At 40.3% G+C, this 25,499-nt stretch overlaps 3 protein-coding genes across 5 annotated transcripts in view; 1 reads left to right on the top strand and 2 right to left on the bottom strand.

Annotated features, from left to right (window-relative positions):
* The window catches only part of LOC311002555 (uncharacterized protein), a 42,228-nt gene extending 33,638 nt beyond the window's left edge, over positions 1–8,590 (bottom strand). Inside the window, exons 1-9 of one of the 3 annotated variants that reach the window (XM_083993951.1) lie at positions 8,539–8,590; positions 7,700–7,789; positions 5,372–5,964; positions 3,598–3,802; positions 2,606–2,976; positions 1,835–1,960; positions 1,550–1,747; positions 594–734; positions 37–306 (exon numbers count right to left, since the gene is read on the bottom strand). In XM_083993951.1, coding sequence (XP_083850077.1) covers positions 37–306; positions 594–734; positions 1,550–1,747; positions 1,835–1,960; positions 2,606–2,976; positions 3,598–3,802; positions 5,372–5,953 — 1,893 coding nt within the window. In that variant the 5' untranslated portion in view covers positions 5,954–5,964; positions 7,700–7,789; positions 8,539–8,590. Of the gene's footprint in view, positions 1–36; positions 307–593; positions 735–1,549; positions 1,748–1,834; positions 1,961–2,605; positions 2,977–3,597; positions 3,803–5,371; positions 5,965–6,619; positions 6,652–7,699; positions 7,790–8,538 lie in introns of those variants that run through there. The other 2 variants (XM_083993953.1, XM_083993952.1) reach the window with 2 other exon arrangements.
* Positions 8,591–9,969: 1,379 nt separating this feature from the next.
* Positions 9,970–16,663, bottom strand: LOC311002409 (sulfotransferase 2B1-like). The gene is made up of 6 exons (XM_083993773.1): positions 16,471–16,663; positions 12,324–12,535; positions 11,387–11,513; positions 11,200–11,294; positions 10,930–11,110; positions 9,970–10,748 (listed from the first exon to the last, which is right to left on the bottom strand). Exons 1-6 carry the CDS (start codon positions 16,607–16,609, stop codon positions 10,639–10,641), a joined length of 864 nt encoding a protein of 287 aa, XP_083849899.1. The 5' UTR covers positions 16,610–16,663; the 3' UTR covers positions 9,970–10,638.
* A 4,481-nt stretch (positions 16,664–21,144) lies between these two features.
* On the top strand, positions 21,145–24,961 carry LOC311002601 (sulfotransferase 2B1-like; the record flags this gene model as incomplete). Its single annotated transcript, XM_083994012.1, has 6 exons — positions 21,145–21,283; positions 22,979–23,190; positions 23,976–24,102; positions 24,321–24,415; positions 24,505–24,685; positions 24,852–24,961. 6 exons carry the CDS (start codon positions 21,145–21,147, stop codon positions 24,959–24,961), a joined length of 864 nt encoding a protein of 287 aa, XP_083850138.1.
* Between the last annotated feature and the right edge of the window lie 538 nt (positions 24,962–25,499).

Below are 25,499 nucleotides of genomic sequence, written 5' to 3'. Positions count from 1 at the left end.
TAACAGAACACATCTCTGTCAGAGTCAGGTCCCCACCTTGGTCATCTTGGCACTGAACACTCCCTCTGCATTTGAGAACACAGCCAGAACCACATCAGCTGCTGTCATGGAGGCATATTTTTTCCTGAGGTCCATGTTGTTGTTGTTGCTGCTGGAAGAGAAGGGCCCAGCTACCTGCACCTGCTCCAACACGTTCTTCTTAACCTTCCTCAGCTGCTCCTGGGTCTCCTCCTCCAGCTCCTTCTGGATCAACTCCCTGGCTCGCTCCAAGATGGCATGTTCACAGCGACTCACCTTCAGCAGGGTCTGGAGGGGACGGATGAGGGGGATTACATTGTACATTATTTTCTACCAAAGAACTTCCTGCACACACACATCTCTACTCACAGAAACAGAGTTCACCTGTCTGCATTCTTTGATAAATGTATAATTGTTTTCTGATCATTTGATTTGACACGAAAGGATAAGTGACAGAGTATATATCCTTTCCATATATGCACACATAAACCTACAAAGATAATAATAATAACAGCACAAGCACGATGTTAGACTTGTGTATATTAGACCTGCGTTATATTGCTCACGTCTCTTACCGATATGGGCAGCCCAACACTGTGGATCCTGATCGCCAGCTCGTAAGGTGAGTCACAGTTGTAGTGGTCAGTGAGGTACTTCAGAAACTCAGCCAGATCGACTTTGGGTTTGTTCTGCTTCTTCCGGAATATGCGAAGTTGCTACAGAAATTAAACAGATGTTAGCAGTGTTGGGGAAGCCACTTTGCAAGTGTAGCTTGTGAAACTCCATGTAGTTGAGCCTGGTAGTAGTTTGAACAAACTACAGCTAAAAAAGTAGCTTTAGCAACTACTTCTACTCATTATACTCATTTAACTGAGCCTTACTTGTAAACCAGAAATGTAAATCAGTCAACAAGAGGTCGACATATTCTAGATCGGTGTGTCTTAAACAACAATGTTTAAAACCATGACAGGAACGCCAGGGCCAGCCAATCAGAGGCAGCGTTGGCTTGGCATCATGTCATGACATGATTCATGCCTTTTTTCAAAGAGAGGTCTGGAACATAATAATTGTAAAATAAAATTTTATAAAATATAGGTCTTTTTTTTATTGTTATTGGCAAAACTTTGTTAAACTACAAAAAATAGTAGATGAAATACTTGACGCAGCACAAAATATGAATGTAGTTTAACTACCAGCAGGTTACAGCAAATTGTAGTTAAGTTATGTAGTTCAACTAGTTTAATTCTCCCCAACGCTGGAGGTTAGAGATAATAAAAGGTGATGAACGTCTTCACAGTCTTATTATCAGGCAGCAGAAAATTCATCAATGACCACAGGAAAACTTCACAATTGTTTTACACCAGAACCTGGACTTTCTCGAGATGGTTTGCACTGTTCACTCTTCACATCTGAGCTTTTAGATACATATTTCTACTATATAGAACAGAAACAGATTAAACATTCTTGATTCACATAAACACAAAGTCCAATGCACAACCTACAATATTAATATAATTTTATGCTCTCTTACCCTCAGGATGTCTATTGTCTCGATCTGGGGGATGTCATCATCCTTAGTGTTACTGTCGATCTTGAACATGCGGTGGACGAGCGGGAGTTTGCAGAGAGGGCCCAGGTTCAGCTCTTCGAATCGCTTCTTGTCCTTAAGGCCTGCCAGTGACTGGCCCATCTCATACAGAGTACAGATGGAGGACACCGCTTCAGTGGACTGGCACAAAGAGAAAGAAGGACTTCAGCTACCAAACACTCACATGCATATACTCTAAGTCATAAGCAAATACACCTATTTGCATACCTCTATGAACATGTTGATCTCTCTTATGATGTATTTCAGGTCTTTCAGAGCATTAAACCTCCAGGGTTTGATCCGTGCAGCTTCCTGGGAGGACAGCTGCAGCAGCGTACACACCCTGGATACCACCTGGACACAGATGTTGAACGTTGAGTGAATATGATGAGGGAAAGAGATGCAGTACACGGTCAGCTGTTCAGGTTCACTGAAACTTTAAACATCTCTGTACCCAACTACCCAACTCATCAGTACTCCTCGGTATTCCTCCACACAGGCAGGCTCCGCGACGTGCTGTATCACTCCGCCTATCAGCTGTTTGGATCAGCGGTGTGTGGAAGAGGTGGAGTGATACAGCACATAGTGGAGTCTGCCTGTGTGGAGGAATACTGAGGAGTATTGAGTGAGTTGGTTAGTTCGAGATAAACAAACTTTTTTCCGACCAGCTGATGCATTGGACATTTTTACTTTAGATCCTACTCTTGAACTGGTGTATTGTTTTGAGACGGGACTTCTTGAAAATACGCTGATTAATGGTCCCTCATTGACAACAGTGTACTGCCTGTGTCTCTGTGCAGCATGATGGGCCGGTGTTTCTCAATGGGAGGGAGCAGAGACCTTTCTACTGCATCTAGTAGTATACTTAATGGGCATTTGTAGCTCATACAACCCCACTTCAAACAAGCTGAACTATCCCTTTAATACTATGCTAAGCTAACTGCCTGCTACTTGAGGATGATCAACCAACAACACACCAAAGAGGATCCTCCCCCTCACCTTCTCCTCGGTGACCAGTTCTCCCTCTGCGGCGATTTCTCGGATCACATCTTCCAACAGACTGTTGATTGTCTCTGGATTCATGGCCCCTTTCCTCCTCTTCCCTGTCGACTCCTCATCATTGTCCTGCACGCTCTGCACTGCCCTGACATTATGCCCATGCACCTCTCTCAGCTGGGCATGATAACCGTCTTTAAAGACGGGGAAACTGCCCTCTTTCTGGGCCACATCTTTGACTTTGCCCTTCTGCCCTTTGGTCATGTTACTCTTTGCCCCAAGCTCTGGAAACTCAGAGGCCGAGAGGAAGTCAGATGTGACGTCTGGTTGTTGCTGCTGCTCTTTTTCAGGCTCTCTTGTTAAACTGGTCGATGCTGTGGAGGGACAGAGTGACATTTGTTTCATATGGTTGCACAGATAAGAAAATATTTCTCTGCAAGACAGGGTTATTATAGTTAAACTGAAACTACCAGTGAAAAAATAATTTAGTAAACTGAAATAAAAATAAAAATAACATTTTTTCCAAAAACAGGAACTAAATAAAAACTACAATGAACAATGCAAAACTAACTAAAACTAAACTGATTGTAGATAACATCAGCTTAGTTTGAGTTTTCTAAAGTTGCAGGAAGAAAACGCCGCAGCTCAATATGGGATGACTTGGAGTACGACTCAGGTAGATAAGCGTGAATGTAACGTGATGATGATGGATGGGAACATTAAGGAATGCAACTAAAAGGGAAAAATCCCACAAATGTGGAAGTTCATCTTCAGAGGTCTCACAGAGGATTTCTCCTACAACCTGAAAAACTAAAACTAAGACTAAATAAAAAAAAACTAGTCAATTCCTCAGAAATAAAAACTCAACTAAAACTGCCTAAACACTTGAACTAACTAAAACTAAACTGAAATTAAAAAGGCAAACTGAAAAACTAAATAAAAATAAAAACGAATAACCTTGCCGCAAGAAGAGGGATGGTGTCATGTCCGCCTACCTGCAGTTTTCTGTGATACACCAGTGCTGGGATCTGCTGCTGCTGCTGGCTCAGCTTGCGTGGGCAGACTCTTAGGACACGCTGCCTCCCAGTTGTCATACAGAGCCATGTACTGTGAGAGAGGCAGCTGCTCGCCATACTGAAAAAAGTAGCAGTTTTGGAGCTGCTCCATCGATGGAGTCCTCAGCTGGTTCCTCTTCATTACCTGGAACATCAGCATACCTTTATTACAGGTGATTCACTTGATACACAAAGTTTGACTGGGGAAATTACTGTAAAGGTCAAAGATCAGATTAGTTTAGATTAGTAATAGAGCACAGAGCACAAAAAAAACCAGATACAGACTGACCACATCTCTATCAGTAACCACACCACACCTATATGACGCAAGGATTTTACAGCTTTTTTCCCTGTAAAGCAAAGCAATGGGCGGGACACCGAGAGCCAGCTGGATGTTGCCCTCACGTGTAGCTGACTGAATTTTGGTGTCTAACCTACACAGCCAAATTCATTTGCATGAAAAATGTGCTATTGCAAAAGTACCAGGCCGTGCAGCGTCCTCTCTGACAGCGAACAGACTGAACCAACCCAAACTAACCCCTCATCACGTCCACATTGCTGCATCTAAATAAAACCAAACCACTGACTCCATATTTGTAACACTGAAACACACACAGCTTTTAAACACACCCTGAAACACCTTCCTACAGTAGTCTACTTTCTCATGTCTCTGCATATCATAATTACTCTGTCTGCTGGCTCGCTGTCTTCCTGTGTGCTTATGTCCTAACCTGCTCACTTGACCTGCTTCCTACATGCCTGCATGCCCTAACGCTTGCTCATCATCTGTCTGTCTTCAGTTTCACTCCTTATTGTTCTTTTCTTTTTTTTCTCATGTTTGTTTTATATCTGTATATACTTCACCCTTTTAGACACATGTGTTTTAGTAGTATCGAGTACGGTAAATTGCATATAATGTAATACTGCTGTGTTGTTTTATAGGCTGGCAATTAACATCTTGCCCAGGGACTGCAGTTGAAAATGAGCCACTTGGCTAACACTGGCCCATTTACAGAAGTGTTGATTAATGTGCACTGTCCCTGTAAAAAAAAACAAAAAATAAATAAATAAATAAATCTAGTAGAGAAGTCTGTCTGCTCTGTTAGGAACTGCAGACGGTTTGTTTACTTCATTTGAACTTTGATGCTATTCTGACTGTGCGTCACGTGACCAGTAGCCTGGCTCCTAACAACACTCTCTCGCCATATTCATACAGATTGCATACTCCAGCATAGCAAAGTACACATAGTATTTTACCACCAGCACCAATTAAAATGGTGCACAAAAAACAGACTAAATGATAATACCTTCTTTCTTTCTTTCTTTTTCTTTATTTAGCCTTCTTGTGATTTCCATATGCTAGCAACTTAACCAGTATACTGTCATAGTCTGTCACTGTTTTTTTTTTTTTTTTTTTTTTTTTTTTTTTTTTGTTTGTTTGTTTTGTTTGTATGGTACCATAATGTGCGTTTCTATTCATGTTTTTAGTAGTTGGTGTCTCACAACTCTCTTTTTGAGTGGTCCCCAACACTTTTAATTTTGTCAAGGGGGAACGGGTCATTTTGTAATCAATACTGTATTTTTATATTGTCTCTGGATTTTTATTGTGTGTTGTGGAGTGACACCGAAATAAAGCTTATCTATCTATCTATCTATCTATCTATCTATCTACACACACAACCACAGTGATTTGTATAGTTTCTCTGTAACTGACCTCTAAGACCCTCTGGTACAGCTGCTGCTGGGTCAACGGCTCAGCTGGCTTGGCCACATCGAAGAGTGAGTTAGCAGGATTAAAGAGGGTGGAGAATAGCGATGAGGTGGAAGTCAAAGGAGGACCAAGGAAGCTGATTCCTGATTGAGTGAGAGGCGCAGAATTAGGTTTGACCTCTTCCTGTGGCATGGTGACAGTAGGTGTACTGCTCCTGTCTCCTGGAGGCAATCCTGTTGTCGGGGGATTTGTGAGCCTGATGTCCGCTCCAGCTCCAGCTCCAGCTCCAGATCCAGATGCAGATCCAGATGCAGATGCAGATGCAGATGCAGATGCAGATCCAGATGCATCTTGAGTTGCAGCCTTCTTCACATTATGGTGAGCTTTGTGAATCACCACCTTCCCATCTACGACCAGATTCTTCCCCAAGGAGGCCACCAGGTCCACCGTGGACTTGGCGCCCAGGTCGGACAGTCTGAGGTTCTCGTGGTACTTCTTGTTGTAGAATAGAGCCAGTTGTTTCAGGGGGATTCCAGCTGGGTACTCCTTCACCATCAACACTATTTTCTCCCGAACCTCATCCATGTTGAGTAACACTGTCGGGGCAAAAAGACACGGCTGTTAAATACTGCAGAGGATTTAACCAGTTGTCTGTGCGTGCTCACCATCACCATCGCCTCCATCTTCAGTTACTCTCTCTGATCACATGTCAAGTCACTTCACTTCACTATCCCTATTCACACCAGTTAGGCGAGATGATACACACCTCATCTCTGTCACACACACTATTCAAGAATGGGTGGGACACCAGAGGAGCCAGATGCCAAAGAAAATCTCTTGCCAGCAGCTTAACATCATTTTGTTATGTGCACTACAAACCTGGTGGCATTATCAAAATGTCATAACACGAAGCAGCTCTAATTTAAATTTACCATGAACTACTTAGAGAGGCACAACCCTCACAGGGCAGATCTTAAACACACTGAACATGAAACAGACTCAAAAGACTTGAGAACTTGATCTGCAGAAAATGTAGATGAAAGTTTCTGAATTGAGAACAAAACCTTTTCAAAATCCTGTTTTATCAAAAATAAAATCCATACCTCTGTCTATTCACTTCATTAAACCCCATTACAGAACTAATCATCACTATAAAGTTTGTATCAACATATCACCGGTAGTAATTAGAGGCACAACAGTGGTAAATCTGCATGAGGAATAAATAGAGAACAGAGTTCAGGTTTTTCTTACCTATTCTTTCAAACGACAAGTTGTGTGCTTCAGCTCTGTCAAAAGTTCAACTACTGTCTAGCACCAAGCAACAACCTTCCTGTTTATACTCCCCCTCCCTCCCCCCTCCCCTCCCTCGTCTGTGTTTCATTCTCTGTTCAACTGCTGAGAAAGGAAACTGAAAGTAACACGCAGGCTGACAATGGCCAGTAGTTTAACTCTCATATTCCTGGAAATAGTCACACAACGCCACAGTCACAGTCATGACAAGATGGACAGTGAAGCATTGGAGCAACCTCCTAACTGTCTGTCAAAAGCTCCTCTGCAGTCGACAACAACAGTCTTTATGTTCACAGGACATGTAAAACAGAGTTAATGAATGTTAAAGTAAGCAGCAGTTGGATAGTAAAGAGAAAATGCAAAAAACCTGACATATTGGACCAAGTCTAGATGACATATCAAATTTGGACTGGAAGCATACTGACTAAAGTAACTTCAGTGTTGTGGTAATGATACTGTACTAACAAGATGATGTAGTGGTGAAACTTAAGTAAAACTGCACTGTAAGGAGACCAATGACACAGCAAGAGCAAAGGGATGATGATGATGTGACTAAGAAGGAAAGAAAAACTGGTGTGGCTGTGTCCTCGCCCAGCTGGTTCATGCATAAAAACCATGTGACCTGATATCAGTAACATTCCACTGGTGCAAACAAAACTCAAGGAAATGAAACGCACGTTCAGTGGATTTTAAAATATTCTACCTGTCTGTTGCCCTGTCTTGTTTTGATAATATTGGCCTTTTGTTACCAGTGTGTCAAGTTTCAGTCAATATGAACTACATTTAGCTGACCTTATATGTTCCAGCGGTATTTATATTGAAATTTTCAATCAGGGTACCATCTAGAATGCAGATTTGAAGATTTGTGTCAGTTTATTGAAAAAAAAAAGAACTTTGTTTTATCTGCACTTACAGTGAGTTTAACATTGATGAAAATGGAAATTATTAAGGGACCTGCTTGTGTTATTAAATCAGATTTAAAATCACCAACTTTTAAGCATTGTTTAATATGCATGGTCCACAAGCCACAACATACTGTACCTTAGTCAGCTTTGAAACCATGTGGTCATTGCATCTTATCCTTTCTCCCCATCAACAGATCTGACTGCAGCTTATTGGATGGAGAGAGCACTGTGCAGAAGATGGGGATGAAAACAAGAAAAGGCAGTGATGAGACCTATTTTATATACAGTCTATGGATGAGACTGTCCCTGATTTACCTTTACCCGAGCAGAAAGAGATTGGTGAAAATAATTCCACCAGACTACAGGGGCACATGTGAAGGCAGCTTTTATGTCAGATTTCTTACTTATTCTTACTTATAAAATGCATAATGTACATCTCAATTTTACTTCCATTATTAACTATAATGACAGTTACTGCAGCATTGTATCGTGATTTCATATTATGTAATATAAAGAACACTGGTGTGGCTCCATAACAACTGGTAGCAGCAACCGACGACTGCAGACGCTGCACAGTCAGTCAGTTGTTGGCAGACGAACGCCGTCGCGTTACGTGCTAACCACAGACCAAAGCTACAAGCTAAACATGGCGGACTGACTCTCCAGCTAAGTTACTTGTTAATGCGCCAGTAAGGCCCCGTTTGTTGCATTTGTTGGGTGTGAATCTTTGTGTTCTTTCGATATTCTCGTTCTTGCGGAGGGAACTACAACACAGCACCACCGGGGCCGCTTACTTGAGCTACTGGCACTGCTATTCTTGCTAACTAACGTTAGCAAAGTAGAGGAACTACCGCCGTAAAACTTCATTTCAATGATGTAAGTTAATTTACGAATATCGTTGGAACGGGCACAGTTTATACATTACAGAAACGTAACGCTGTAAAGTACAGTACGATACAAAGAAGCCGAACTTACTAATTTAACGTTGTTTTTGTCTACCACTGCTAGCCGGCTACCTAGCAACAACATGCTGCGTTCAAGTTACATGACAAAGATAGTAAATAAGAGCTTTTATATATATTTGTAACTTTTGTTTAACAAAAACAGAAAAACACCGGTTCTAATATTGTTGATGAATGTTCACCATTTAACCCAAAAAATGCATTTCAACCTGCTTTATGTTGGTTCATCGTTTTGGGGAATTTACACCTGCTTTGCTTGTGTGAAACAAAACGCTGAAGAGGAAATAAACTAGTGATTTTTTTTTTTTTTTTTTTTTTTGGAAGACTTATTAGGTCACGTGAACAAAGCTGAGTAACTGTTATCTACTCTGTCCTTACAAAATAAAGTTAGTGAAGTGGCTGCATGATGTGAAAACTCAGAGTGAACCCTGAGATGAGGGATGAGAGGTAACTTTGTGTCAGTCACCATGGTAACTGACTCTGTGAACCTGCTGACCTCATAATGCCTAAATCCAACAAACATTTGATCCAAATTTATATAGGTTGAAGTTGAAAAAATATGTATAAAAATGATAATAAGGTAATAAATAAATATTCACTTGCCTAATAATTCTGCACACAGTGTATGTTTCTTGTAACAAAAATCGACCCTATCACATCGGTGAAGGAGGGATAAGCATAGTCTGATTTGCTCTTTCACAGAAAATGTCATTCATTTTTATTTTGTTTTAACTTTGTGAAAGGTCTTGGCGGTGTATGCAGTGGGGTGTTCTGGAATATATCAAATAACATGTGTTTTATAACATGCATCTGCTGTGTCATAATAAAATGAAAACTGAATGAACTGATTTTAATGACTTTTTTTTTCTTGCCACATTATTCATATAATTCATACATAGTGTTTCAGTGTTGCCCAGTAGAGGGCAGCTTAGACCAGCTAATGCGCAATGTAAAGTACTGGCGTCAATTCACAGAGAAGGAGTTTGTTTCAGTAGACTGTGAAGATTTCAATGCTACATAATCTAGTCATAATTTTGAGGTGGGAACCTGTGGAGCTAATCAGTTAAATGGACATACTGTATAATGTTCTGTCATTAGATCCTCTTGGTCAAACATGATTCCAGTGGAAGTGACAGTTCAAAGTTTTAACTTTAGTTAAAATACTGTACTCCGATTCAAAAGTCATCTTTCTTTGTCAGTGAATTGTTTTGTGCTCTATTGTGTTCTCAATTTTTTGTCATTTATGAATTCTAGTAGTGGTAAACTCAGCAAACATTAAAAACTCAGTGAATCTCTCTTTATTTCTAACCCTTCAAACACAGATTAGAACATGGCCTCTGGTGAGGGTTCCTTCCTCTGAATCATCTTTATGTAATGTAGCTCGGTGGTTACAACACTGACAGGTTCAGACGTGGCTGACAGTAAATGTGAAACAAGACAAAGACTTGGTTGTTGTGTTTGAAAAGGTAAAGAAATTAATCTCTTTTTTACGAGCATGAGTTTTTCTTAGAACATTCATCACAGAATAACAACAAATCAAAATGCAACGAAACTATGCAAAGAATAATAAAAATTAAAAAAAAACTATTCCAATGTAGCTGTCACGATGGAGGTCCAATTACTGGTCATTGTTTTTTGTTTTTAGTCTAGGCCCAGTCTTCAGCCGGTCAACATACAAGGGAAGGACATTGGGCCTGCTCAGACTTGGTAAAATACTGGATGTCTTTTAAAACTTAATTACTTATATAGCACCATCATTTCATTTAAAAAAAAAATGTAACACGAAGTGCTTCACGGGTTAGAAGTTAAAAGACCTGCCACACTCACCGTGGGTTTTTGTTCTCACATAGGAGACCTAGGTAATGTAAAAGCAGGTTGGATAGGCCCAAGACCATTAAGACGCTTGAAAACTAATAAAATAACCGTAAAATTGATATCCTTGTGAGTGATGTAGGCTATGTGCATCACTATTAAGAACTTGTGATCATATCATTAGGTCTGAGGTCTGTCCACCAAGTCTCTGTGTAGACATGACGAGCCTCCTATGCACACTTTCAGCAAGAGTGTCAGATAATTGGTCAGACATATGATATACAGAATACTTAATGACCTTTTAATCCCATGCAAACCTAAACTTGACATCCTTCATTTTGTCTTTGTAGACTGAATCAAAGAGCTCTGCTTCCGACGCTGTCAGATGGTTTTTCCAGTCTCCAGCAATTCCTGCAACATAAGAGGAAGAGGAAACAGATCACAACAAGAGATTGAGTGTAGTCTTCTTATATGAAATTAACTATTTTATGATTTCTATATCTAGAGGTAAAATGTGTAAGCTGTTGGCATTTCACATATTAAGAAAAAGTGCCACAGGGTAGGAACACCGTGTCATTAAAGTGAAACACACCTTTCCTGAGGAATTCAGTCTTGGACTGGTCCATGAATTCCTTAGGAACAGTAGAGTAGTTTGACATGTTGTTCTGCTTCATGTTCTTGAACAAACAGCGTTCTGCTATCTTCTCTATCACCTCAGAATCCAGAGGTTTCTCCAGGAACTGAGCAAGTCTGGACACAGAGTCCTTCAGGTCCTGAAACGAAGACAACCAGAGCAGTCAGAACTGCTCAGAGACTCTCAGAGGGTTATGAGGAGGTTTTGAGGAGTGTTTCTGAATCTCACCATGATCATCTCTTCATAGGTGATGTACATTATGTGCTCTTTATCTTCAGCGTTCAGCCAGCCTTTCACATGATCAAACCATGAGCCAAACATGACTGGAAGAGACAGAAAATCACACATATACCATTATCCCCTGTATTCAGTTGCTTGTATCCGTTATTGTACCATGGATACTTATGAGTCCAACCTTTTCCATCCAGGAATTTGTGTAGGAACTTGCTCTGTGAACCTGGGTTCACCAGGAAAGAAGACATCCCATGGTAATGAAAGGAGGATATGAACACATCTCTGGGGTTCCTCATCACATAAATGACCTGCAGGGAACACAACACACCCATTAATCATTTATAGAACATGGACCAGTCCGCCTGTTTCAATCCTGCATCCCATAACCATGTCTCAATTCAGAGGTTGCATCTTTCGGAGGAGGTGGTCTATCACAGTGGTTCTCCCCTAAATTGACATAATTAGGCCACGGACCCCAACTGGACACATTTTTTGAAGCAAACATAAATACACAAATATGTGTACTGAGACTGAAGAACATTTCATTTTTAGTGAATGTATATGTGAGGGACCGGAGCGGCCTTCCCACGTACTGTATAGGGGACCAGGGCAGACCAGACTTAGGTGATGGAACAGAGCCAGCGAAGCGTTGAGTGCCAAAAGACAAGGTTTTTTTTATTTTACAAAAAAATAATAAACACCACATCCTCTGAGGGCAAAAACAGGTCCAAAAAATGACCCTACCCTAACCTCACACCAGGTTAGAACTGACCTCATAGCCTCACACCAGGCTAGAGCACCTTTCCTCAGAGCCGCCCGGAAGCCAAATGCCACTCCCTTAAATACAGCTGTGAGTTAACTTTGGGGCAAACCAAACACATCATTTACATCAATACACACCAGAATAAACAATACATAACCTATTTTAACCTTGTACAATCTTTCACATATCCACACAATACCTGTGCAACATGATCACATAAAACCATACAATACAAAAAGACAAACACCCCTGAGCACCATGGGCTAAACGACCGGATCGCTTACTGCTGCTTTAAATAATTCATTATTATGTTTTTAATCTGTGTCGGGTAAGTGTTCATATGTAATAGATTTACCTTGGGCTTTACTTGAAAGAAGCTTGGAGGCATCATGTCATATTGGAAATGTGTACTAAACATGCGAGGAGATGGCCTGTTCTCCAGATCAAGGTTGCAGGCCCGATTCTCCTCCAGCCAGGGAACACGGTCCCAGTTAGGAAGAGTCTCCACAGAGGCTGGATCTCCTCCACTCATGATCAGAGGGACAATCTCCTGCGTCCAGGTCGTACCTGAGTAAAGCAAATAAGAGGTTTATGATATGTTGGGGTTGTTACACTAGAAAAAAAGATAAATAAATAATCAATATAATAAAATATCACTTAAACAAAGGAAGGACGCTCTTCAGAAAGGCACCTAACTTATAAATAACTTTATCTTCTTTATCAGACTGTAGCAGCTACAAAATTAGTTTAAACATAGATGGATGACTAACATAATACTTTGGGAGATATTTTTCTCTGAAATTTATAATACTTCTTGCACTCAAATAAAATATGAAACTCATCACCAAGACGGTTATTGTCACAAAGGTATACAAAACCTCTGACTTCTATGTACTGTAGGCATTTATACCTTCCAATGACTTTTGGTATTCTAGTGTTATTCACTCTAAAATTGCAGATGACCTGTCTAAACTTTGGATTTACTTTTCTGGTTTGAACTTCTGTTTAAGCTCTATATCAATGTCACATGATGTCATGATGCTACCAAGTTCACTTTTCCATGTTTACAGGAACTGTAGTCTCTGTCTCTTTTCAACAGTTAGCTTCAGCCAGTCAGTGTTGATACATTTTTAAGCGAGCCAAAGGTACAACAAACCGCAGTCATCCAAATAAATAGTAGGATGAACTTTATTGTTCCACCAGGTCCACCATGCTGCTGCCATTAAAAAGACAATATACAGCATACACATTGTAGTAGCCGAATGTCAAACAAATAAAAGTTTCAAATCAAACTTCAAATTATACAAATCAAAGGGCCACTGTTGCATCATGGGTTGTGGTGTACTCGGATGGGAAAAACATAATGTCCAAACAAATGTCCACTTTCAACAAAAATCGTGGTTTATTTAACCAAAAAGTGAGCAAACAAAGAACAAAGAAAATTCCTGTGCCTCTCCCGCTCCGGTAAAAAACCATTTGCCCACCCAGGTGCATGCTGGTCCCTTACCGACAGCGACAGCCTACCTATATAACTTCAGGTGCCCCCCCTAATGTGCCCAAATGGAAAAAAACACAAATAATAAACAAGAAACACCTAAACTAAACAAATAATAAACTAGAATACTAATAGAGATCTAATCATAATTAAATCAAATAAATTGATTAAGAATAACCAAAACTAAATACTCACTAAACAAAATACTAAACTAAACAGCACTAAATACCAACAATAAATAAATAGCTCCAACACACATTGCAACAATGTACATTCAGCATCCGCTTCTAAAACACATACACAAATGAGATCAAGTGCTCAATTCATGGCCACTGTTTAAGAGCCCAATAAACACAGGAATTTTGCTACAGTCTTATTGATCCTCATCATTTTATCTTGACCTGCACCAACAGGTTCCCAAACCACGCTGTTATACCAAACCTTATCAGACTATCTAAGACAGCCTGATGAAACATGATCATAAACATGATCATCAACCACGTGAACTCAAAGATGATGCTGGAAATTTTTGCTGTAATCTGCCACATAGACCGTCGACATGTGCTCCAGGTGCGAGCGAGACTCATCAATAAAAAACATCAAGATATTTATATGACGAGACCTGTGCGACAGTTTGGTTGTGGGGTCTGGGGTCAAACACAGCCTCCTCTTTCTTGCTGGCATTCAAAACATCAAAACACGATTCTACCAGGCCACAAATGTGTTGATCGTTGAGTGAGAAGCCGTCAGAAATGTCACAGTCTTTTATCAGAAGCGATAAAATAGCTGTGTCATCTGAGAATTTGATTATAAGATTGTCAGAATACTGATTTCCACTCTCATCCGTATAAAAGGTGAAAAGTTGAAACTATTTGAATTTAAAGGAAAATGTAAAGGAATTTGGTTTTTAACACCAATGGAGATTTAAGTGACACTCCAAATGAAGAGATTAATTATCTGTGGTTTGCTCTCAGATCCACCAGCCACTGAGCACGGGTGTTATGTGACACTTTCTTGCATATTCTGTTATAAGCTGCTTTCTTATCTGTATACAACATCTATTGCACATCTGCCCGTCCTGGGTGAGGGATCCCTCCTCTGTTGCTCACCCTGAGGTTTCTCCTGTTTGTTTGTTTTTGGAGAGTTTTTCCTCAGTGGGTGTGAGGGTCTAAGGACAGAGGATGTTGTTATGATGCTGTGTAAAGCCCTTTGAGATAAACTGTAAAAATTGGCACAAATAAAATTGCCTTTCCTTGCCTTTCTTATAACAATGTACGGCTGATGATTTATCTTCCTTACAGATAAGAAAAGTACCCTGCTGTCCATATTCACTATTCTCAACCAGATGATATTGACAGTCAAACATTTTAGCCTTGTCTTTATATCAAGGAAGATTTAATGATGGACAAAGCCTTATTTGTACATATTAGGCAAAACTCAGTGCCTTCAGTCATGCACTCATAGTGTAAGCAGAGCTGTTGAGCTCAAGAGCTGGACACAAGAATGCAAATAAAGAGTCAAAGTATCACCCACAGATCCAGAGACAACCCATACTGTAGCCACACACTCCTTCAAGCAGTGGTCTCCTGAAGCCAAGGAGCCTCTGACAGCAAATCAGTTCAACTTGTTTGTTAAGAGGTTTGATGGCACAGTCAGAAATACTCGGATGATACAGCGTTAGTCCGCTAATCAGTGATGGGAGAGAGACGGAGTGCAGGAGTCTGATTGAGGATTTTGTGAGGTTCTGCAGGTGTAAACCACACCTAAGACCCTGTCCTTTAAGAGGGGGTCGGTATGGAGGTGGTCCATACCTACACATACTGTATCAGGGGCTGCAGCTGGACCACAGGACTGGTCAGAAAGCATCCAAATGATTTACAGGAACAGGAACAGAACCACCTGTACTGGAGCCAACAACATCTGTCAACATCTGTAAAAAGAACCACTGAGAGTTTCCATCCTGGACAAGTGTCATGGAATTTTTTATGTTTATGACCCTTGAATGAAATTCGAAGATGTTCATGAACTCTAGGTAACCTTCTGGGAAGTTCCACTATTCTGCTCTGTGCAGGGCAATATGCAGGTGTCCGTCTTTGTTCCTGTTATTTTGTGATAGTTATGCTTAAGCAAGCGGTTGTCTCCATATACAAAACCACAGTGCAAATGTCAACATGCTTACAGTGTGTGTATCCTGACGTAACTAAATCTTGGTGTGCACTCTCATACAGACTTTTGTATGTATGACAGTCCACCTCTTGCAAGACAAAATAAAGTAGTTTAGGATTATGAAAAAACTTGATATTGAAAGCCTTCAACACTTGAATTACTTTTTAAGATATGTATGCGTGTGTGTGTGTGTGTGTGTGTGTGTGTGTGTGTGTGTGTGTGTGTGTGTGTGTGTGTGTGTGTGTGTCTGTGTGTGTGTGTGTGTGTGTGTGTGTGTGTGTGTGTGTGTGTGTGTGTGTGTGTGTGTGTGTGTGTTTAGTTAGTTTAGTTTAGTTTATTTATTTAGCAGACATCTAAATTCAATGTTCAATTCAAAATTTCTATGGCTAACAAATAAACATAGAAAAAAATGAGATAAAGTGCATACAACGTTATATGAGCAAAATGAACAAAAAAGAGAAAAAATGGAGAGATAAAGAGCAAATAGAGACAATAGACTTTTTAAAAAGTGGATAGGAAGAAATGGATCTTAGTGAAGGAGGTAGTCCATTCCAAAACATACTGTAGGACCCCTATAGGTCATATTAAACTGATGGTGTGATGTGCGGGTGAAGGGTAAATATAAAGTAAAATTATTACTGTGTCTAGTGCGGTGAGAATGTACATTAGTGAAGAAGTGAAGTTACAAATGCCTGCCTCTGATAAAAATCTGTCAGCTTCTTGGAGTAAATAAAAGTTCAGCTCTTGTTGATCTCTGAGTAACAGACAAGAATGAACATTGTGCCCATTTGTTCAATTAATGTGTAACGAAATAAATGTCTCACCTTGATGTGCCACTCACCTGACTTTGGATATGTTGAGATGAGAATATCATCTGTGCAGAAGGTGAAGTCCTCATAGTATTTCAGGCTTTGTGGAGTGTGCATACATGAAGGCACATGCACACCTTTATACAGAGAGTAAAGCTCAGCCTCAGTCATAGTCACAGGACAAGACGCTCCAGCTTCAGCTTCTACACTGAGCCTGATTCTCTCTCTCTCTCTCTCTCTCTCTCTTTCCCTGAGTCACAAAGGAGTGGCCTCGGTGGTATGCAGTCCACCACCCTTGGAATCAGATTGGCCATCTTCCCTGGCGGAGGCGGGACACAATAATGACTGTAAACTGAGTTCTTGTCTAGAGTTGCAAAATTAGGCTCAAGCGTGCTAAAACTCCACAGAGCAACACTGTGTAGTTGTGATTGACAACACCTAGAGAGTCAGGAGGATTTAGGTCCCCTCAGTGCGCTGATACATAAAGTGGATACAAATTTGAGTTGCTGACAGTATTTTTGGAATTCCATAGCAGGTCTGTCATCATCTCAGCCTACTATCCCCTCGGCTCTGGAATGCCCTGCCTGGGGATCTCAGGCAGGCAGACTCAGTGTCCTCTTTTAAATCACTTCTTAAAACTCACTTTTATCGTTTGGCCTTCTTAAACTGATTCTCTTTTACTATTGTTGTGACTCTTTTAGTTTTTTATTTTGTATTCCTGTATTTTAATGTTGTTTTATTGTTGTTTTTTAATCTGCACCAATCGTTTTATTGTTAAGCACCTTGTAACTTTGTTTTGAAAGGTGCTCTACAAATAAAATTATTATTATTACTAACCAATGTGTTGTCATCTTGTGGCTACTGACAGTGATGCTAATGCAGTATTAAGGTCAGTATTTCTCAACACTAACCTCTAAGAACCGGGACTTACTACTTAAAGCAGAAGTAAGCAGAATTTTTGTGTTAATATAAGTCTTAAATAGTTATATCTTCCGACAGCAATCACTTATATAGAGTGTTTGGTCTGAAACACGGGTCTGTCAGTCACTCTGCTCTGCTGTAAGCCGAGGAGAAAACTTTCCTTGTATCCTACAACCTTTATCCAATGAGGAGAGAGAACGGCATAAAGGGGCGGTCCTCTCTGTGTGTGCAGCCAAGGGATGCGCGTGAATGTGGTGACGTAGGGACGAGGGCGGGGACTGCTAAGTCCATCGGCTGACAAGAAGTTAGCCAAAACGACCGGATCGCTTACTTCTGCTTTAATTATTTTTTTCTTTTTTTAAAACATCCTGCCTTTCCGACAATTCCTTTAACAGCGTATTTTTCCCCAAAAGATTTTGCAATGATGAGGCAATGATGAAAGGAGTTGGTTAAGTTTAGTAAAAAGACCAATTACGCACAACCATGTGGGTTTCCTCTATCAGCATGTCTTAAAGAGGGAGTCATCTGTTGAGTAACGCACATTTCCTTATATTGAAAGCCTTGTCAGAATGGTGGGACGATGCTGGCATGTCGGAATAGCGGTATGTCGAAATGGTGGTATGCCTAAATGGTGGGATTTTGGAATGACAGCATGTAGCCGTCTGAACCAACTGCTCAGTGGCCTGAACTCATTTATTGACTTTGGCAAAACCATGAGCACTTTTCATCTGGTTATGCAACAAACACATTCTCACTCACTGAAACACATTCTGCACTGTGATGCACTTATGCTCTAACGCATCTTAAACACAACGACTCAAAACTGATCACATTGGGAGTGAATGATGTGATGACACTCGTACAAGCCAGTTCAGAGAGCACTGGTTGTTGAAGGTTGTTCAATGGACAGAAACAATCTGAGAGGCAAAGGAGGGGGAGAGAAGTCTCTTTTTTTGTCATTACATAAATATTTACAGTATGACTATGTCATAGCTGTTTCTTTTTTCACATGCACTATGTTTTGATAGGTGTATTACTAAATAAATGCCTAAGTATCTGACTGCAACATCAGCCTTCATAAACAAATCAGGCTTGCTTCTTTGTGAATGGAGAGTGTTGTCCTCCTGAAGCTGTCGTTCATCTGACAGGCCACCGTCCACCACAGGGTGGTGCTGGTCCCGTGGCCCAGCACTTTTACACTTTATCTCAGAAACTCTTATGGTCCCCCTACCCATGGAAGTGTTTGTCAAAATGTCAATGTTTTATTTCGTTATAGTCGTCTTGTTATCTTGTTGTTGTCTGCATTATTATGTCGTCTATGGTGTATTGTCACTGTACTGTTTTTTTATGCTATGGGACTCTATGGAAATTAGCATTGCTGCTATAATCCGGCACATTTACATGTTTTTATATGTTCATTAATGTGCACTGTGCCATCCAAATAAACAAATAAAGTAAAGTAAAGAAACACTCAGACACAGTTTACAACTGGTCTGACCGTCATCAGCACTGACACTGTGTGAAGTTTCCCACTCTCACCTGTGATCATGGCAGCTAGGTTTACCTGATCCCAGACAGAGTGGGACGGGTCTCCACAGAGCAGTGTTGGGATGATGCTGCATTAGAGACAACTTGAGAATATGAGGTAAACTGCAGTAGACACTGTGCAGGACCTCAGGAAACAGAGCTGAACCTACAGGTTGCTGCTTGGCTGAGCATAATTGCTGGTCAAACATAAAGTAACACACAACTACACTGGCGTAAGTAAACCACAAGGTGGCATCTGAAAACTGCAAATTAGATCACTCTATTACATGAACCCTGTCCAGTTTCAAGGTTTACCAGTCCGTGTTTCAAGGGATCGGTGGCAACCCTTGACACAGACCATACTGCATACATAGACAGGCTAGAAACCACTAAAAGCACAATGTCAGCCTCACATTTTGCAGAACCATACACACTGTGGTTTGCAAAACACTAAACACACTTGTATACACACAGAAGTACATCATGATGTCACTTCCTTGCAATGCCAAAACACTGTCAAATTACCACAACTCTGTGCCACATGGTTAAACACACCCATCAGGTATGCAAACACATGACTGCCAAATTGTAGACACACCAAACAGGTTTAAGCACTGTGGAAACGCAGCAGGTGAGTGAGGATGAGAGGAGGAATCCACAGAGGAGAAGAAGGAGGAAGAGGAAGAGGAAGAGGCGGTGCCAGAGGTAGAGGAAGAAGAAGACCTGAAGCAGGAGGAGGCCTGACACCAAATGGACTATTTCCTGAGGTCTCTAAGGAAAGTCCACGTCTCCAGAGAGCTGCTGCTGTCCTTCTACCAATGCTCTGTAGAAAGCATCCTCTGCCACCGCATCCTTGTGTGGTTCCAGAGCTGCACCAAAGCCGAGAGGAAGGCGCTACAGAGGGAAATAAAGACGGCACAGTTCATCACCAACACACACCTCCCCGCCCTCGAAGACATCTGCAGGTCCCGTTGCCTACAACAGGCAAACAACATGATAAATGACTCATCATCACACCCAGGAAACCACCACTTCACACTTTTGCCGTCTGGAAAGCGCTACAGATGCCTGAAGAGCCACACATCAAGACTCCAGAACAGTTTTTACTCCTGTGCCATCAAAGAGCTGAACAGCAGCCTAAAGGACAGATAGGCAACAATGGGTTGTGCAATATCCTTTCATGAGCTTATGATTATGTTTTTACACTTATCATATCTCACTCAAATTATGAGTTTCATGTTTTATATTTATCTTGTCTTATATATGTTGTATGGTACCACAGCGGGGCAGCAACGTAAATTTTGTTGAATTCTTTCAATGACAATAAAGTCAATCGATGATTGTCAATGTCTGATTTATGCTGAGCTGTGAGTGCCACTGTAGTAGAATGAAAACTTAAACTGGGACATGTTTTGTTGACATGTTGACTAATTTGGGTAGGCTATATAGAAAGAAAGAAATGCTATTGTCAGTAGAGTGTGTCGGTGTGAATTTGTTGTATATTTGCACTTTCTCTGTGTAGTCCACTTACAGTACTCTAGTGGTTTTTTGGCTTGTGACCCCATTTTGACATCACAAATATCTGGTGACCCTGCGATCATGACCGCCAGCTCAGATATTTTTATATGCTGCATTTATTTGAACTCGATTTATATTCGAGAAAGTGAAAGTATAGAATACAGTTGTTTAAGATTGTGTGTGGTGTTTTTAATCATTATTTAAAAAAGAATAATAATCAGTTAAAAGATATATTTTTATCAGTCTTTTTTTTTTTCCAATTACTACACATTTCAGGCGACCCCATTTGAATTCCAGGCGACCCCACATGGGGTCCCCACCCCAAGGTTGAGAAACACTGCTCTAATCACTGAGAAGTGTAAGTCAGTTTACCATTTACCATGGTGCTCTTATGTAACAGTCCACTGTTAAAAGTTTAACATTGGCCTTTAGGACATGAAGACCAGGAAATGGCTTAACTTGACAGATCAGTATAAACCAATTAGAATTGTGGGAGATTTTTTTTTTGGTCAACTACCTGGAATTACATATTAAACTGTTCATCTTCACGCCTGGATTAAACTCCTGACTGCTCTGCTTGCATCATCTTTCTTTGTATATGCAAACAAGAAAAAGAGAGAGCTGTCGGAGGAGATTAGTCAGTCTTCACTAAGTCCAGAAGTTCATTTGACAGCTGTCCCTTTGTGTCGGTCACTCCAGCTGCAGCTCCTGCTCACTAACTAACTAATTAACTCTGAACCATGACTGAAGCTGAGTTGTACACTGTGTATAAAGGAGTTTACCTGCCTTCATCTGTGCACCCTCCACACAGCCTCAAATACTACGAGGACTTCATTTTCCGTCCAGATGACATTCTCATCGTGACATATCCCAAATCAGGTGAGTTCACAGTCACACAACTGAAGTGTACATCAGTATTATAATTCATCCATCGCAGCTTTGTTGCAGGGATTGCAGCTTTATGCCCTGATGAAGGCCTGTGAGCCGTTTTGGTGTTTTTAATGTTCATTATGAGCTAGCCATGGTGCCTTGGATCCTGTTTTGTTCTAGTATTAAAAAAAATAAATGTTGTAATTGTTGCAGTTGAGTGGTAAATAATAACTTGAACTGTTAAAAAGACAGATGGATTTGTTCGGGTGAATGTCAGTCAGAAATACCAAAACACTGAACTTTTAACAACAGTAACACATTAATCTTGGCTGCGTTCCACTCAGAGGAGATCTTTATGCTGCCTGTGCTGTGTTGACTCACTGAAAAAGCCCCCTGGGAAATAGAAGAAAGAAGAAATGTGAAAAGATCTACTCTGTTGCACACTTGCAACGTACAAGCAGAGTTGCAACATTTAACATAGTTGCCTGCAGGAGTAAGTCAGGAACTCAGATATTACAATTAAATGTTCTTTTTTTGTGGACACAGAACAGAGGGTCAATATTTGTAATTTGAAGGACATGTTGCGGTTTTACAACAGCCATAGCACAAAGTTAACAACGTATTTTAATATCAATGATCTCTCCCTCCTTCAGGCTCAGCTTAACATTCATTCATTCATTCATTCACAGTTCAAATGCACAGTAGGCTGCTGCTGTCATGTGATCATGGTTTTGTTACCAGTCCAAAACAAACATTTTGATCAGATTTGCTCTTCTTCCAATGTCAGGAAAAAACACTATATACGGTGATACGTTTCATACTGCAAAATAAGTTGTCACAGCTTTGATGTATCAACGACCAAACTCTTTACACTATAAAATAAATATATGCAAGAGGACATACCGGCGGTACATAGACCTCACATGAACCTTTGAACCAGTTCCACATCAAATTAAACATCAACTATCTGGGTAATGTTGGTCTGAAGGTGTTAAATATTTAAATGATCCACCTGCTAGGTCTGTAAACAACAGGTAGAACAGCAGCATGGATTGATTTGAAAATGGGCTGCTGTATTGTTTCTTTAATGTCTTTCAAACAGCCAGATCTTATCTGAGCCACAACAAATCAATAAAAAAAGCAAATACACAACATTACTCTAATACATTGTGAATATTGTGTGTGTTTCAAATGTCTAGCTAGGAAAAAACATTCAGAATTCTTCATTTGTGGAATGATCAAAAGTGAACTAACCCTGTCACTACAAAAAATCAATAAATCAACAAATGTATGTACAGTATACTACATTTACCTACCTAAATCCTTGAATAATTCCCTTTTTCATTCGGTCAACAGTGTATCAACACTGCCCCCTCCTGCCTGGACCTGTCTCCTTGGTGTTTCCTGTTATATTTTGTAATTGTTTGCCTAATGTTTAGTTTGGTTTATGACCTTTTGCCATTAGTCTGTTCCTTTTGTTCATTGGCACATCATTGAACTTTGTAAAAAAGCCTCTACCTGGGCATCTGGATTCAGGCTATCTATCTACCTTTGCTGCTCTTGTTTTAGATGACCCCCAAATCAGAAAGAAATTAACAAAAAAAGAAGGTACTAAACTATTTTATCAAAGTGATTTGACTGAGCTACCATAATGATGAGCTGAGATCAGAAATGACTGATTTTAGAAATCCTTATATTCTTCAGGTACGACCTGGATGCAGGAGATTGTCCCTCTGATCGTGAGTGGAGGAGATCCGGCCTCTGTTGAGACTCTTCCCAACTGGGAGCGTGTTCCCTGGCTGGAGGAGTTCAAGACACGCTACATGCACCTTTCAAAGTGGCCGCCCCACCGTGTGTTCGCTACACACTACCACCACAGCATGATGCCACCAAGCTTCTTTGAAGCAAAGCCGAAGGTACTGCTGTGTCCTGGCTCGTGAAGGGCAGGCATTCAAGCTGGTAGTGTAGTAGTAGAATACAACAGAGGCTTTGGATGTTCCAGTGTAGAGGACTGAACATATATAGCTCCTCTGGAAAAAATAGAGACCACTCCAAAATGTTCTTAATAAATCAGCTTCTCTACATGTATGGCAGCCATCATTTCCAGTGTCTGTTGAACTCCAACACAAGCACACCTCACTCTACTTAGCTGATCACCTGAACCAAATCATATTTAATGAGAAAGAAAGATTATAAATAATAATAATAATAAAAAACATTGCTGCGATTAAAAATTGGGATTGTTCCACCATTGTTGATTTCTAAACTCTTCGTAAGTTTAAAAAGTAGTGTTGTTTTAAAACTGAATATGAACTTGTTTTCTTTGCATTAAACAAGGTCTGAAAACACTGGAACTTTTTTGTTATTTTGACCTGTTGCCATTTTCTGCAAACAAATGCACTAAATTACAATATTTTTATTTCAAATTTGGGAGAAATGTTGTCAGTAGTTTATAGAATGAAACAAAAGTGTTCATTGTACTCAAACACATACCTATGAATAGTAAAACCAAAGGAACTGATCGTTTTGAAGTGGTCTCTTAATTTTTTCCAGAGCTGTAGTTGATGTGTTGGTGTCCAGAGTATGTCTGACTCTTAGATGATATATGACCTGTGTCCTCGAGTCAGGCTGTCGGACATGGATTAATGAATGAATGAATTAATGTATTAATTAGTTAATAGATGTCATGTGATCCCTGCAGGTCATCTATGTGATGAGGAACCCCAGAGATGTGTTCACGTCCTCCTTTTATCACCATGAGATGTTTTCCTTCCTGGTGAACCCAGGTCCACAGGTTGAATTCCTACACAAGTTCCTGGATGGAAAAGGTTGGACTCATTGTACAGTATTTATCCATGCTACGATACACAATACAGGAAGGGACAGAAACCTGAACTATTATGCAGACAGGTCAGGTGGGCATCTGTTAACCATGTGGAGTTCAAAGACCATTAGGTTCAATGTGAAATAATTTCTATACATTATTGATGAAAACGTATCATTTCAACACATCAACTGGATGTTTGTGATTTTCTGTCTCTTCCAGTCATGTTTGGCTCATGGTTTGATCATGTGAAAGGCTGGCTGAACGCTGAAGATAAAGAGCACATAATGTACATCGCCTATGAAGATATGATCATGGTGAGATTCAGAAACACTCCTCAAAACCTCCTCATAACCCTCTGAGAGTCTCTGAGCAGTTCTGACTGCTCTGGTTCTCTTTGTTTCAGGACCTGAAGGACTCTGTGTCCAGACTTGCTCAGTTCCTGGAGAAACCTCTGGATTCTGAGGTGATAGAGAAGATAGCAGAACGCTGTTTGTTCAAGAACATGAAGCAGAACAACATGTCAAACTACTCTACTGTTCCTAAGGAATTCATGGACCAGTCCAAGACTGAATTCCTCAGGAAAGGTGTGTTTCACTTAATGACACGGGTGTTCCTACCCTGTGGCACTTTTTTGTAATATGTGAAATGCCAACAGCTCACATGTAGATATAAAAATCAAAAAATATTTAATTCCATATAAGAAGACTACACATAATCTCTTGTTGTGATTTGTTTCCTCTTGTGTTTCAGGAATCGCTGGAGACTGGAAAAACTTTTTGACAGTGTCGGAAGCAGAGCTCTTTGATTCAGTCTACAAAGACAAAATGAAGGATGTCAAGTTTAGGTTTGCGTGGGATTAAAATAACATAATTAAGGGCAGTGATCTAAGTGATTGTGGTTCACTGAAACCTTCTCAGTTCAGAGATAGTTGCTGTGATATATTCAGCATACATATGATACATACAACATAATATGACACAATATTGTTTGTACTGTAGGATCAAAAGCTCAAAGCTATAAAGAAAACCCTCTGCTCCTAGCAGCAGACAGCCTGTTTGGTGTTGTTTTGTGTGTCTGTGTCTGTGTGTGTGATGGTAAAATGTGCTCCTGGAGAAACATACAGAGGTTGCTGATGGACACATTGTCATCATGATTGTGTCAAAAGCCATCTGTGTTTATATTTCATTGTTATTTGAAATGTAGACACATAATCATCAACAACATGCAACAAACATCATATGTCAAATCAAAAAAGAAAACTAAACTCATTCAACCACAGCTGCTGTTTTTAAAAAGAGAAGCAGGGAAACTCTTTCTACATCAGTACTGATTATGAAATGATGAAGTGGACTACAGACAGGTGACACGTGAAAGGAAAGCATGAATGAATGAAACACA

This window comes from Trachurus trachurus (assembly GCF_905171665.1).
Source record: "Trachurus trachurus genome assembly, chromosome: 19".
Taxonomy (NCBI): Eukaryota; Metazoa; Chordata; class Actinopteri; order Carangiformes; family Carangidae; genus Trachurus; species Trachurus trachurus.
This window is presented reverse-complemented; position numbering and strand designations above follow the sequence as displayed.